This window comes from Buteo buteo, chromosome 13 (assembly GCF_964188355.1).
Source record: "Buteo buteo chromosome 13, bButBut1.hap1.1, whole genome shotgun sequence".
In the NCBI taxonomy this organism is placed as follows: domain Eukaryota; kingdom Metazoa; phylum Chordata; class Aves; order Accipitriformes; family Accipitridae; genus Buteo; species Buteo buteo.
In genome coordinates, this window is record NC_134183.1 from 36,075,400 (window position 1) to 36,091,757 (window position 16,358).

Here is a 16,358-nt window from a genome sequence, read left to right on the forward strand (position 1 = left end):
AGCACAGTTGTCCCACCTGGACAAACTGCTTGACTTTCTTACATGAAACCACCCCCTTTTAAGAATTTCTATAAGCCTAAAGTTGATTTTGTTCTGTTGGATTGCACAATTCCCCAGAACTTTGTGATACACCATACTAACGGAGTGTAAGAATATGTTGCATCATATTGAGTAACAGGATATGTTGAAAATTATTATTTAGGCGGTGAAGATCTCTTGTAAAATGGAAATGGTAATATGTAGCTATCAGAATAATCCTCACTAAGAAATGAACTAAATCTTTAATTCATTCCGCTTGTACAGCAAGACTCTGCGAAGATTTCCTGAAGCTTTACCCTTCCCTACATGCCAGGAAAGACCACTAACAAAATGCCTGGCTCATCTTGTAGGGGAAGCAGAGAGCATGGGTGCAGCAGTATGTTGTATTTAGTGCCTTTTTCAGGACTAACAGGAAACAATTCTAAGTTTTCTAAGACAGGGAGGACAAAGACACATAGTTTTTTTAACGAATTAATGTACCAGCTAAGCAGGTCTGGTTCCAGTGGCTCTGTCTGACCTTCTGAACAATCGTCTCTGTCCCTGAGCAAGTCAGAGTTGTTTCATGTTGCCTTGCTCACAGCAGTCTGGGACTGAGCCCACAGTGCTTGCAGGAGGAGAGGAGCTCCTATTAAAGAGACATAGAAGTGGATGAACTAAAGAGGAATAGAAACAAAAATAAACCCTGACCATTATTTTCTATAAAACAGAAGTATACTCTACTTTTAAGATTCTGTTTTTCCTTATTTTACTTCCAGTTTCTCTTGTGTAGCTAGTATTATTCAATAAGAGACTGAAGCAACATCTGATTTCACCATTGGCACATTTATCTATCAGACTCCAGAAGGCACCATGGCAAAACAGTGCTGTTCTTTATGAAAGGCAGGTGCAAATGCTCACTTCAGGGCTCTCTGTTGACTCCCAGGAAGAAGCCACCTTACTTTATGGATTTAGCTGTTGCCTAAAGTCACCACATGGAGAAAATATAAAGGGATGCTGCCACCTCAAACCTGTGTCATATAGCCACATCAAGCTCCGATTTAAAACTAGAGAGATTTTGCTTCCTCCTGTCCCATTTTTCACTATCCCCACCACAAAGGTGTTCTAGAAGTTTGTTATATCCAAATTTCCTGAATGGATTCCTAGCTTTTTGTCACACCTTTTCTTGTGACACACATCTGGCTGCTGACCCCCTTCTCCTTTCCCTAGAACAGAAGCATCAGGGGTCTGAACTGCTGCACAGTAGGAGCATGCCACGTGAAGGTGGTCAGAAAACATCCCGAGACCTCCACCTTCAGGAACTTCAGGTCAAGGCTGAAGGCAGTGAAAACTAGCAGAAACAGGCAAATAAAAGTTTGATCTCAACCTGGTAGAATATGTGCAATTCAAGAGAGGGTGCATTGTTTTCCCTGGCTGCTTTGCAATACAAGACACTTGGAATAAAACAATAAATGACAGCATCTCAGAATCAAAGAGATGCCCTTCTCCTACTCAGTACAAAGGTGTTCTTGTGAAAAAGGAAGGCACAAAGTTTATATATCCTGACTTTGCTCATGCCCTTTGTGGAATTGAGGCATTATGAGACATGGGCAGATGGGCAGCTGAAAGGAGGTGATACCGTGGCATGTCTCCAAAGCTCTATTTCTGCCTTCCAAAAGGTGAAGTTCCTTCTCTGTTTTAAAGAAGCCAAAAGTTCAAAGACTGTCACATTCTCTAGTCCTCTGGCTAAAGCTTGGAGCAGTGATTTTGTGATTAATCACGTTATGAGACGTTAAAAACACTGCTATGCAAAGAATAATAGAACACTTGCACTCTTTATACAAAGAGACCAAAAATTAAGCTACTGTTTTTCTTCCCTAGGAAACATTGCACATTCTCAGAAAACTATTTAATTAAATTATTAAGAAGGGAAGCTACAATAGTGGTAATAAGCACAAGCTGAGTCCTTTTATTAGACTGGAATTGAGACTTTCCAAGTCTGTTCCCTGCGTGCCATTTGTCTGCCAGCCAACAGACCGCCTGCAAAAGTTAAGTTGTCTTTTGTGCAGCCATTACTTTGTAGCTATGCAGATCGTGGGGTGATTAAAACATGAGGAGAGCCAAACAACATGCCATGACTGTAAGAATGCCTAATACATAACACATGAGCAGTCCAGGATGCCAGTGAAGAGGGCAAGGGCTCGGGAAGCCGAGTAGCAAATTCCTCTCGTCAGCAGAACTCTAAAACAACCATTTCCTTCTTGGAGAAAACCTGCAATGTCATAGAGAGCAAAAGACCACTGAGAAGCTACTGGTTTGCTCTAGGTCACTAATTTTGCAATGCTACCATAAAATCTGTGAAATATCGATTTCAATTTATTTCTGAATATCCTAACTGCTGCAGAATTGAAGTCTGATGAGAATCTCTGTTTCCATTTGAAGTGCTCTAGCCTACCTTGTTACAGGGGAAAGCCCAAGATGGCAATCCAGCAGCTCAGCAAATGGAATGCTACAAGTGCAATGGTTTTTTCCTTCTGATTTTTGAAGGTCCCATTCAAGGTTCACATCTATGCTATGCCTGGCAATAAATGCTGTTTGCTCCCCATGAAAAGTACTGCATCACAGATTTAGGTCACAAAGACCGCAGTGAAATTGCAAACTAAGCCTCATGTTGAAAATGACCGAGTCAGCTCCTGAAATAATCACAAAAAAGTTCCAGGATAGCCACCTACATCCTTAGCAAACATTTATGTTTCTAACGTGCAAAGAGTGAATTTACAAGAAATGATAGAAATGTTACACAGTCAGCTCCAGCCCACCTACTCTTCCTTGCTTTTTGCTTCTTATGTGGAAAACCCATATACATTTAAAAAATAGTATAGGTTTTTTAAAGTTTGTATAATTTCTGTAGTCAGTTAGCTCTTGGAAAGCATGAGCAACCATTGCATTCCCATCCATTCCAACCAGTTCCAGCCAGTAAGAAAATTGAGCTCTTACACAGTACAGTAGTATGCAGCATGGACGTACACTTTGAAACTCATTAAGTAGTTTGTTATCACATGAGAATTTATAGAAAAGGACTCATATTACACCAAGCACTAGTCAGAGGAGACTGTTTCGGTTAGTCTTCCACTGCAATGTGGTTCTGTTCTAGACACTGATGACCCTACTCTATTTATGTGCTCACCTCTTGATTACGTTGCACAGCTGGGTTTTCAGCTGCTAACACATTTCCAGGACAAGGCAGCAGAGGGTCAGTCTGAGAACCTGGGGGTTTGTTTTGAAAAAAGGCTCTTTCATATCTCACTGGTGTAGAGCAGAACTAAGACAGCATTTCCTGTAATAGGAAGCAATACCCAACTGCTTCTTATAGCACCAGGGCCAAGTAAGGCCCAGGCAGCCCTCCTCAGTATCACAGGTGAGCTGGAGCGGGGATTTAAACATTCACTTAGACATCGGATATACAAATTAGTGGTGCTTACTGCTATCACATTTTATTTCACTATTTATTTCAGGATAGCTTGATTGGCACACAAAAAGAGCAGTAAACTTCCTAAAACACTTGGCATCATGTGAATATATTCCTAGAAATACTAGGAAATTTTAAAGCATCCCAGGGAAAAAAAAAAAACAACCAACACCCCCTCGCCCCAAAAAAACTGGAACATGAAGTGATTCACTTACTGTGAAAGACCATGACATGATAGAAAACATCCAGCCCAGTCAAATGTACTTTGAGATTATAAATCATGTTTGACTGTTGGCTATTAGGTCTGTTTGCTGCTTGCCTACAGTAAAGACTCAGCCCTTGATAGAGCACTTGACAAGGAGACTAGCAGATCAAGAGATCAAGATCTAGAAACACTCTTTTTAAGCAGTGCCAGTACACAGTGGTAAGAAGCAATGATTTAATTCATTGATATAACTCAGTCAGAGCAACTTACTTGCAATCTGGACCTGAGATATCATGTGTGATACAACTGTGGATAGAAAGGATTTCTTTCTGGCAGTTGAAAAAGATATTGGCAGAACAATGCTTGTTCACAACTCACTATCTCCTGTTCTCTGTAAACTTCCTCCTCACACCAGTAGTTATTTCATTTTTGAACCTGGAAAAATTAATCTTAAGTTTTTGTTTTACTAAAAATGTCAAGAGCTTACCTTAACCAAACAAGATATGCTATGATGCAAAAAAAAAAAAAGTTTGATTTAAAAAAAATTCCAACGGTACCCATAACAGATTCAGTTTCAATTTTTTTTCTCTTTCGAAAATCTGTATGAACACTTTATTTAGGTGAGTTAGCAACATCTATCATTTCCAGTCCAAAACCCATGTTGATAATACTTCTGATAAAAGCCTTGGGAAAATACCATTAAGAACAAAGACAAGGAATGCACTTTTATAGCTAAATATTTTCAAACTTAAGAGAAAGTAGGTTTTTAAAAATATTTTTTGAATATTTGCAGATAATAAATTTCAAATAATTCCAAAATGAAGGATCATTAGGGTAAAAGAATATCTGATAGCTATACTGTAACAGTCAGTACTCGTACTACACTTGCAGTCAGACCCACCTAAGATGTGCAAACCAGTTAACCAGTGCCAATTTTGATATTATCTCTATCACCACGATAGCTCAGCACTATCCTGCCACGTACCAAGCAATGCACCCAATGCCTGCTATGTAGTTATGTCTTTTCCAGCCCTTCTTCCCGATCAGGGTAGTGTTTTTGCCGTGCAGTATCCTGGGTGTTACTCCCCCTGTGTACCACCTAGGACCTAGTTCCTTGCAAAAAGCAAGTAAGCAGGCTTTGCAGCTGGAGGTGCTGGGGAAGAGGCCTTTTTTTGCTGACAGCCAGAACTGCAGCTCCCCTGAGCAATGCAACAAGCTGAGGTGGAGCTGCAGTGCCACTTACCAAACAGGACATACGACTTCAGCTGCAAAGCACTTCCCTGAGGGAGATACTAAGCTGCTGACAAGCCAGCTTATCCCACAGGAGCAGCCAGAGGTATGAATTGCGGTATGTAAACTACCTCTAAAAAAAGTTCTGGATGGGCAAGCCAGGTCCCAGGATGGGGTTAGAAATGCTCCAAGAAAACCAGCCACAATAGAAGAGCCCACAGTTCCTACAGCACAACCACAATGACTTGATCAATTCACATCACTTTCTGAATATTAGTAGTTGGACACGCAAGGGCATACAATTGAGCGAGCGCTTCACACACAAGCCTGGATATTTTTGCTTCCGTTCAGTCCATTGTAATAGCTATTTACCAAAACCATGCTTCAGTAACCAGTAAAGCATCTACAATGTAGATGCTTGCTCTTCAAAAAGCCTTGCAGTACCCTCTGAGCACCCAGCAGCACGAGGCTCAGAGGAGAGATGTGCTGTTAAGGCTGATTCTCAGCTAGTTAGATGCAAGACTTAGCACAAGGTTACTCAGCTTTGGGCCACCAGGAGGTAACAAGAAACTATGTCACCCTGCAGCTATCCTCCTACCGAACTTTCTGCCCTCTGGGCAGGGAACTGACACCATCAGTCTTCCTGCTTGCAGCCTTTGTTACCAAAGCAAAATCCTCAAAGCCTCTCCCTCATGGCTGCAGAAACCAGCTCAGAGCCAGCCATGAATAATCTCTCCCACAATTAAGTCCCGATGTTTACCTGCATGATTGCCTTCGGAGAAACTTCTACCAGACCGGATGGTGCAGTCCCAAGGCACCTATCTCTTTAGAAAAGTGCTAATGTGAAGGAGCAGCATCGTTAAGCCTCAGAGGAAAAAAGAAATGGAAAGAAGAAAGTGTATCCCAGTGTGCTTACTGTCAACACCTCTGCTTGCAGTCTTCCATGCCTCCTTTCAAGTATTCTAGGAAAAGCTATTCTGGCTAAAATAGAGCATAACATTTGTGTTTTTCAGTCATATACTCTCTTTCACATTTCTTTCATCTCTGGAGGAACAGTGTTGCTCATTGCACTGGAGGAAACCAACTTTTGCAAACCGGAAGAGGAGAGGAGAAGCTGCCTCTCCATTAGCTGTGATTTGCCCCATGAGAAGAAAAACCCTGGCCTCTGCGGCAGAGACCAACACACATGTGAAGTGTTAATGGAAGAATCTCAGGACAATACGAATCTGCCTGCAACACTGAAATCTCTTTGTCAAGCATTTTCTTAGTAGTGATTATAGATCTCTTGGACAATGCAGATTAGCCAATCTTTTTTATTAAAATAACAACGAGTAAATCCTCTTTCACAGCTGCACATGCTTTGACTAAGCGGAATCACTTTCTGAGCAATGAGACAAATTACTGGTGGTGATTGAAATCACCCTCTTCCAAGCAACTACCTAGATTTTGTTATAACCAAATGATGTTTTACACATTTAATGAATATATTTATTATTAATTAAAACATTTTTTCTAATTTCTTAAAAAAATAATAGGTCTTTGACTAGTCATTAGTTCTCATAAACACCACAAAGACCCAGTTGAGAGGTGCCCAAGCACTAGCTGAGTAGTGCAACTTTAACAGCCTTTGCAAAACCATTCGAACGCTAATTATAACACAGAATGGTAAATTGAAAATAGAGTAAAGGCAAGACAGCTTATCAAGGCTAGATGGTTGTTTAACATAATACAATCTTGCTGTCTTGATTGTCTTCACAAAGAAAATGTGGTGTCTGTTATGCTGCTACACAGGAAATCCTTATGAAACTAGAGAAGAAAAACAAAACAGGACTGAACAGACACAGCAGAAGAACTGTAAAGTGGGCAAAGACAGTGTTCTGAGGGGAGACGCTGGTGGCTTGTGCTGAAATGGAAATGCTTGAGCTGGAAGAAGGGATCTCGAGAGCTGGTCCCAGGATTAATTTTACTCAATATATTAATTGGCGATACTGGCATAAGACATTAAGAATGGACTGGAAATAGCTGTTGTTGAAACAAATAGGTAAAATGAAATACTATACAAGAGGTATCTGATAACCTTCAAGCCTGGGGTAACAGAAAGCAGACAAAATTAAAATTTCAAAGTGCAAAATGAGCATAACAGATCAGTAGCAAAAAGGTCCAATACACTCTAGGACCTTGCTAACTAAAATTGCAGGAGCAGAGAAAATGGCAGGTATATCAATAGATCATAGCTCAGTTAGGTGCCACTGGTATGATTTGATAGTGGAAGAAGGCAAATACAATCCTCTGATGTACCAGAAGTGTTTCTTAGAAAGCAGACACAACTGCCATGGCACAAAACATCAGTTAGTCTTTACTGGAGTAATAGGGCATCATCCTTGTCCAACAGGGACTTATTCAGCCTTGAACAGGTACTGTAAGAACACATGGGAATCAATGGAATGGAAACCCAGTATCTCAAGAAAGGGCAAAGTTTTGTTTGGGTTCAAGAAGAGGTTGAGAGAGGATGCAGTTATACAACACATGACAGAAGAAAAAAAGCTGTTGAAATGAAAGGAAAAAGTTTGCTCAAGTAAACTTAGGCCTAAATGATTTATGGCTACATTGTGGCTGGAAATTAAGAAGCAATGTTGCAGGGTGAGTGACCATAGCAGGTTAAACTTGTCTAAACCTGGGCTGTCACCTGGCTACGTTTCCTCTCCCTCCTTGCTGTAGCCTGTGACATGCTAGAGGCACATGCTATTTAGACCACAGCCAGATCTGCTGGCTGGGAGGCTGCAGCAGCCCTGGTTTGGATTTCAGATGTGGTTTCTGAATATGGCTGCCACATTCCTTAGGAACACATAGTGAGGACAATAAAGCAAATTTTGAGATGGATCTCCCCAAAATGAAAGATTAGACTGCCTGTGGTAGGAAGTCCTTTTTAGACCTGCATCTAGCCGGAGCCAAATCCCTCTATGAGGGTCAGCCACAGGGACAAAACCCAGATGAATCTAGCAGGCAGGAACTGATGCCTCCATCAGAGGAGATTCCAGCTCTCCTTCAGGTGTGGCTGCAGCGGCTCCATTTTTAACAAGTTCAAGTTTTACTCCTGTTAGCAGGCAATGGACAGGAAGCAAAACTGTTGAGTGAGGCACTGGCTGTTAGCACTTGGCATACACATGCGCGCACAAGTGCACAGAGTGAACAGTGAGAACACTGCTCCCATAGTCTGCTTGGTAGAAAGCCTGTGATCTAGGAATGTGCAGGTGCTATTACAGATTTCACATTTAAACAGGTATCTTTCTATATGTGTTAAAGGGCTAAAATATTCCTATAGTTATAATAATCAAAATCTGGCTTTTGCATTTCTAAATTCATTGGAGTAAGGAAGTAGGAAGGCAAAAAGATGGAGTGCAAACTCTGTCGTGAGCAGTGGGGAGCAGCACTAACCTGTTCCCTTTGCATCAGTGCCAGGAAAAATGCTGGTGCATGTCCTGGAGGCAAGCCTGTTTGCAGAGCTCCAACATGACTGCGCTGCTGTGCTACCCAGCGCAGCATAAGTTATAAAGGATCCTTTAGCTCAGACTGGGAGAGTATCTTGTTAGATGTGCTGCAAAATTAATTCTCTTGGTCACCAAGGCAGAGTGAACCTTGATGCAGTTTTTAGTATGGCATTGCTTCCTCCCCTTGCATTTTTATGGCTTAGAGCAAGATGTCCAAATGGCTGAACTGACTCCATTAGGTAGTTTTATAAGCCCCCTAGAAGGGTTGCTGGTCAGCAGGCTGACCCCTGGCACACACTTGTGTTTGTGTGCATGTTTCTGGGTTGATAACGAGTTGGTGCTGCATTCTCCATTTAGGGAATTTAATAAGTGGTTCTCTTAGATGTACAGAATCTGCCATCCTTTCATTATAGCAACTGCACCAGTTTAAAAGAGGTGGGAGAAGACACTGAGTTTTATCATTTACTAAACAAAGAGATATGTTGAACAGAAACGGCAGAGTAACTTTACAGTGTGCTTATCACTCTCCATTTGTTGCTTGTGGCAGTATGCCTGACTGCGGGGGTGATACAAACCCATATGATATTTTCACTTACCTCTCGGCAGCATTTGTGGGACAAGGAAGCTGTGTACACAGTTATGGGATGTAGTTAATTGCATCTGGAAATATACAATCGAAATTTTGGGGCTGTGAGTTGGTTGCAGAGCATCTGACCAGAGTGGCTTCTGCCAGGCAGAGGGAGCAATTCATAAGAGTTTTTTACAGCAGCAATGCCTTCTGCCATTAGGATGTCCTCAGAAAAAAGGGAGTGGGGGGAAGTGACAAGTCCATTGCCAGGCTATTATCAAGAACCTTTCCTACTTTCCTCTATGAATGGCAAAATCTTGCTTCTCTTCATTTAATTCACAGCAGAATCCCTCCCTGGGATGTTTGTGTGTAACCTGCTCTCGGAAATGTTAGGAAAACTGATGTTTTGTTTTTGAGATCCTGTTTCTTAAGAGGTGATCATATGCATCACATGAGCTTATGTAGTCCTATCATTTTCCTGTGGTTGCACCAGTGATAACAGTGGATCCATTGCACTGTCTCCATATTCTTTTATCTACATGATTATCTTGCCTGGCTCTGTAGCACAGACACTTTGCTGGTAAAGGCATTTGTCTATGTCTCTTGTGAACTATTACCCTACTGCCTTTCCTTTCTCCCCACTGCTGGTGATAAGAGTGTCCATTAGGGAAGAAGGAATTAACGGCTGTCAAGAAACTGCAGCACTGGAAATGTTACTACAACCTGTAGGTTTACAAAAATTGTCTGCAGAAATTTATCCTAGCTCTTGAAGAAACAAAAAAAACCCTGCTCCCAGGTCTGCAAATCTCCACAGAAGCTCTAGGGCCTGGGTGAGCAGCACTAAGGCTGCCATCGGCCACCACCATTCATCCCCAGAGCTCGCCCTATTCCTCTTCAGTCCCAGCAATAAGGAAGCAAAGCCACAGGCTCAAGTGTCCAACAGTTGCTTGCCAGAGGATCCTTCTTGAGTGCCAAAACTTGAACAGCTGTCTTCTTCACAGTCATGGTAGAAAGCAATAAACATACACATTCATTAAATGATAACTGCTTAGGGGACAGCGGATATATGTATAAACTGTATTCAGTTTGTATATAAGCACTTGTATTGTACATAAACTGCTTGAGGGAAGGAACATATTCATTCTCTTTATGGTTACACAGTCCGTGATTTTACCATAATGCTATAACATAAAGCTCAGATAACATTCACCACTACATTTTCAATAACATTATCACTATGTGCTGGTTAACTGAGGCTCTCAAAGTAAAAATGGCTTGTCCTGATCCTGTTGTGAGTCAGTGGGAGGACCAGGAGTAGAACACAGAAATCCTCTCCCAGTGCCACACTCAGAGCACGTCACAGCTTTATTCCCGTCCCTTTCTGGGCTCCCAGCATTTCCTCAGCAGCACTTCGCTGTGACTCTGATTTACCATTGCTGCAGTGCAATCTGAAAGTCGGGAAAAAGATGAAAGAAGTGCAAGACTAATTGTTTTTCTTCCCATTACTCAGATATTTTTGTCTGAGATGCACAGGGGTGTGCTCTGATGGATCACGTGGACAGGGATAAGCCTGACGCATGGCCCTGTGTGATGGGGAGGGATCTGCAGTCCTAGACCACAGCGGAGGAACGTGGCCCTGAGCCGCACAGAGTGCAGAGCCCTGGTAGGAGATAAGAGCCCTGGCTTTGGGGCAGCAAATTCCACCCGGCTCCATGACCTCACCTGTCTAGTATGGCTGACTGGAAATCACAGATTGCCTTGGCTGGCTCCATTTGCCATGTGGGTCATGGAGCAGGACAGGCTGCAAAAATACCCAAAGGTGATTCCCATGTATTGCACAGGAGATTGGGTGGTGAATGCAAAAGCAAGGGAAGCAGCACTCATTGGCAAGCGTCTCAGAAACATAGACTTTCAATTTTCTGCAGATTCACATACCTACCTTCTACTTTTTTTTTTTTAAAAACCCTGTCGTGTTGAATTTACACCAGAGACAGACCGATTCAAACAATAAGAAGAGTTGTTACAGCAATCCCAAAGGAAGACATAACAGCACATCAGAACCCAAGTGTTGCCTAACAGCGAACTGCCTCCCATTAAAACACCCCACCACTGACCAGGTGGCACAATGACTACCCCATGTATTGACATTCGTACGAGCACAAGATTCCTTCACTTCTCCACTCGCATCTAGACAGTGAGTCACTGTCTTACTGAGAGTCCTGTGGCAGTGAGTTGACTCTGACCATTCTTTTTAGAAAACATATGGTAAGAGGAGCTGTTGTCCTTAAGAGCTACTATACATCTCTGCTCTGCAAAGATCCCACACTCAACGCTAAACGTGACTTCCCCCAAAAGACAGCTAGTGTTGGTTTCCACACAGCAAAATTTGCAACCCACTTCACTTTTTCAGCATTAAAAATTAAACTTGATTTAATAAAAACTTTTACAGATTTTCACTTGGAGAAACCTCATCCATACCTGCACCCTTAGGTCTGCCCCGCCTGCAATTGCTCTGAGCAAATCCAAAGGTCCATTTAGATTTTCCGGAAAGTTAATTTGCTCCATATGACTGAGAGTAGGCATCTGGTAAACCTGCAAACTATGCACACAAATCAGCTCCACTATCTTTCTGTCTTCAGTGCAAGGAGTTCACCTTCCACACTGGCTACGAGGTGCTCATACAGCGGCTGTTGGATGGGAGGAAGATGTGCAAAGATGTGGAGGATTTGCTCAAGCAGAGGTAAGAAAATCAGAGTGAAAAAAGTGTGAACAACCTCCATTTTCCCTCCTGTTTGGCGTCTGGAAAGGAATAGTAGGCTGTTTCCGAATTTGGTAGTGATACTAGTTTACATAGAAAAAGCCTGAGTGATTTGAATCCTAGCCTTTTGATGTGATTTGTGAAGGTAGGTAACAAATAGAAATTTCAAAGATTTCAGAAGAGAAGAGAAGGTTGAAAGAGTCAGAAAACCAGAGCTCCATTAAGACCCAGGTCATTATTGGTCCAGAATCACAGGGCAGCACACACATCCACAAGTAGTGTTACTGAATTGCACCTTTTACAGGAAGCAAACAACCTGCACATTTTTCTTTCTCTTTGAGGGTGCTGCTGCCACAGGCAGTGTTTCAGTTTCCTGCAACTACTAAAAATGGGCCATTTTTCAAATACAGACAAAGCTACATAAGATGCTACCAAAAGCCTTTCCCAGACACCCAAGATAGCCCACATCATTCACCAACCTTACCAGATTTGAATAACAATGTTGTAGTTTCTGTCTGTCCTTTACAGGCTTCTTGGGTGCTGCTCAACAACAGCCACGGACAGCTGACAATTTTGTGGGTGAGAAAATTCATATTACACAGCTGCTCTGACTCCTTTGCCATTCATTTTTGTACTACTGACTTAGAAAAATGTATCTGAAATTTGGTTCTGTTTTTAAATGGCTGGGTTTCAACAGTTTCAACACATAGCATGAGGCACATACACGCTCATGCGTGACCTATGGGAAAGACCACGCAATACGGATTATAAATTCAGCAGGTAATCCTAGAGCAGTTAATCTCAGAACTGTCTCCTTATGAATATTGCTCTGCTTTCCTCAGTCACAGCCTTCTTTTTCTTCCCATGCTGTCCACATCTAGTTTTCTGGTTTTAGGTTGGTTTTCTGAAGGCTACTTTTCAAGCACTGGGACTTTCAAGGCGATGTGAGCTGTCAAACTGAAAGTTGACTATTTCACAGAGTGTAAGAGTCTCCCATCAAAATCTGAAGCTATTTGAATTGCTTTTCTTGACCACCACTGGAAGCATATTTTATTGCTGCATGTCACACAGTCCTGAAGTCACATCTGTCTGACGGTAGCTTAGCTTCAACTGTTTAAAATAGCTCCTTTGTGACTCATAACTTACAGAGATCAGAATTATATTGCAGGCTTCAGGAAGGCTCTGCACTGCAGCATGCATCTGATGCTATATATGCCTGTTTCTTTCCAAAATGTTACAGAGGTTTCTGCAAGTTGCAGGATAAGGTTCTTCGTGGTTTGTGGTGGACGCACAAAGAACTTTCCGCAAGGAAGAAAAAATACACATACAGTCATTTTGTCAATCTGAAAGCTACAAGAACAAATGTTTCCATGAACTTTTGCACACCCCCAAAACATTCCATGTGAGCATGCATACGTGCGTGTGCTTGTGTGTGTACATACATGTTGGCAGAGGAGGAAAAGGAGAAAAGATAGCCCGCACTGAGTTGCAGAAAGAAGGCATTATTTCCAGTTTATTTCTGGAAGATATTTGTTTCAACTTGTCCTCATGTCATTCATGGGAATAACCTAGGAGGAGATCAAAGCATGGGATGAATCTCTGTTCCTAGAGGCTGCCCATATCATGGGCTTCATGCCAGAATTTCAGCAAGGACTCCTGCAGCAGCTGCCCTAAGTCCTGAAACCAACTGCCCTGGCTACACTAACACTTTACTAGTTTTCCACCCAGGTCAATTACTTTTGCTCACAAATAACCCTGCCTGGTCCAGAGGAGGGCCTGAGAGGTTGGAGAGTGAGAAAACAGTTGTATTCCAGAACAAAGCCCCAGACTTAAAACACAAATTATGTTCCAGCTCTCGATGGCTGCAGGGAAACATAGAAGCTGTGTGCAAGAGTACTGGAAACCGGGAAAGGCAGCACAAAGATGTGAAAAGATGGTCTCAGCCTTGTGTCAAACTCCTCTGACCTTGGGCTAGTCCAGTCCCATGCCTGAGGTTTCAGGAAGATTTGACCCAAGAGTATTGTAGAAGCTGGGACTGGCTTAAGAACTGGCCATGCTTTTTTCCTGTGATATATTGTGTACTGAGCAAGCAAAGTGGGACTGTAGCACTGGAGTTATTCTCATTGCTGCATTGCTGTACATCCACTGGCACTAAGCAAAGTCTCTGACACGAAAGCGTTTCTTGTTATTAAAATAAGAAGAAAATTAATCTATTCTACTTGTGCAGCATTATGTGTCTCTGTAGTATATTTCCATTCTGATGAAATTTCATTCATCTAACATGAAAATGAAGTGGTATGTCTGTGTGGCCTGTCACCATATTTTGCACCCTATTCTTCTAGGGGGAATCCCAAAGCAGTGACGTAGGAACACTCCCACTAAAACGCAGCAATTTCTCGTGCAGGATGACAGCAATTAACTAACCGAACTTGCAGCTTTAGACACATGGGAGCCATGGACAGAGGCCAAGAACAGCCTCCATTCTGGGCTGTGGCAACTGTAGGCTGCTGTGTAACCAGCACTGCTATGCCACCAGCCTGACAGATCTCCTTGGACTGGGGGAAAGCCCCCAGGATGAGCCTGCCTCAGGTCACAGAAGTAGGTTGCAAACCATTGAAATTGCACCAGAGCCACCAGTACAGCCAGCTCCAACGCAAGGTGCTCACAGCCATCAGATGCAGAGGACCAGTCGAAAGGGTGGTCGGATGCTCTCAAACAGAGACCCACCCCAACAGCTGCCGTGTTGCAAAACTGAAAGATCAGCCCTCAAACCGCTGGAATTCAGCAAATAGCAATAATATAGCACAGCGTGGCCGAGTGGGAAGATGGGTGTAAGAGCAAACCAGCAGGGTTGCATGGCCTTGCACCCACATCAAAATTCCTTTTCTGAATGAAGAGTACTCTCCTTTAAGGTGCCAAGTTTCAGGCTCAAAGCTGTTTGAAATGCATTTAAACCCCTTGTGAGAACTGGACTTACCCTAAACAAAATCCACCCCTCACCCCAAAATCCTAGCACCAGGCTATCTGTTCATTATTTATTATTGACCATTTAATAGATTTTAGCAGCTATTCAAAGACTGAAAACTCAGTTGCGCCCCAGTCTTGCACCCGGGAGAAAGGAAATAACATTTTTAGTACTGTCGTGGTTTAAGCCCAGCCAGCAACTAAGCACCACGCAGCCACTTGCTCACTCCCTCCCCCCTCAGTGGGATGGGGGAGAGAATTGGGGAAAAAATACTAAAACTTGTGGGTTGAGATAAAGACAGTTTAATAGAACAGAAAGGAAGAAAATAATAATGATAATAATAAAATTACAATAATAATGATTAAAGAATTGGACCACACAAAACAAGTGATGCACAGTGCAATTGCTCACCACTTACCGACCGATGCCCAGTTAGTTCCCAAGCAGCAATCCGCCTCCCCACCAGGCCAACTCCCCCCAGTTTATATACTGGACATGATGTCACATGGTATGGAATACCCTGTTGGCCACTTTGGGTCAGCTGTCCTGGCTATGTCCCCTCCCAACTTCTTGTGCCCCTCCAGCCTTCTTGCTGGGCATGAGAAGTTGAAAAATCTTGGTATAAACACAACTTAGCAACAACTGAAAACAGCAGTGTGTTATCAACATTATTCTCATACATAACACTATACCAGCTACTAGAAAGAATATTAACTCTATCTCAGCCAAAACCAGGACAAGTACAAGTACCTTTTTTTTTTTAAGCAGAGAATAGAAATTTCTTCCAGAGCTGGGGGAGGGGAAAACAGCAAAGAAATAATTGTATTTCTTTATTAACCATAGAAACAGAACCACTTTCCTGAGTCACTAGTTACAGTTTCCCATTAGGTGAGACATCGCATTATATTGTCCCCTCCATAAAACTGTCACAGCCTCACCTTACAGCTAGCGAGGCTCCTGCCCGCTCTGCCTCCACTGCAGCTGTTCAAGCAGTACCTCATGTTTCTAACAGTTAGAAATTTGCCTGCTACTCCTGGCTCCCATTTATTCATAACCTCTCTTAAATGGATCCTTTGGAACCTACTCTTCACTCCACTTCCAGACTTCGTTTTGATGTGTCAAGTCTGCCGTCACCTTTTAGGTTTCTTTTCCAAAAGAGGCTCTCGGTTCTGAGCATCTTAACTACACACTTCTGTACACCTCTTCTTCTAATTGAATCCAACTTTTTGGGGAAAGAGTTGTATACAGCACTCCACAGTAATCAAAGCCATAGAGATGGGCTTCATTTTCCCTCATTTCTTCTAGAAATAGCTCACCAAAAATATTTTAGAGGTAACTAATAGCTCTAGGATTGAGGAGATAGAGAAATTAAAGAAATAGTATTTCTCATTTTTTGTACCTTGGATGCAATTACAAGATTTGTGTAAACATGCTCCTGGTAGCACTAAGAGAAATTGAGTAAGTTTTTCTTTTAACAGAGCACAAGCAGAAGAGAGATATGGGAAAGAACTGATTCAAATCGCCCGAAAAGCAGGAGGACAAACAGAAATCAAGTAAGGAATTCTTTTATTATCAGCGCAAACAAAAGCATTTTGGAAGCAATATCAGACTCCTGTGTTTTGTCTGTGAATGGGGTCATAAGCTGCTCACTTCAGTGCAC

General features: G+C 42.4%; 1 protein-coding gene across 2 annotated transcripts in view; it reads left to right on the plus strand.

Moving 5' to 3' along the window:
- PSTPIP1 (proline-serine-threonine phosphatase interacting protein 1) overlaps positions 1-16,358 on the plus strand; it is a 59,553-nt gene that overhangs the window by 8,884 nt on the left and 34,311 nt on the right. For both annotated transcript variants that reach the window (XM_075045600.1, XM_075045601.1), the window contains exons 2-3: positions 11,615-11,715; positions 16,177-16,251. In XM_075045600.1, the coding sequence (XP_074901701.1) occupies positions 11,615-11,715; positions 16,177-16,251 (176 nt within the window). The remainder of the gene's footprint in view (positions 1-11,614; positions 11,716-16,176; positions 16,252-16,358) is intronic.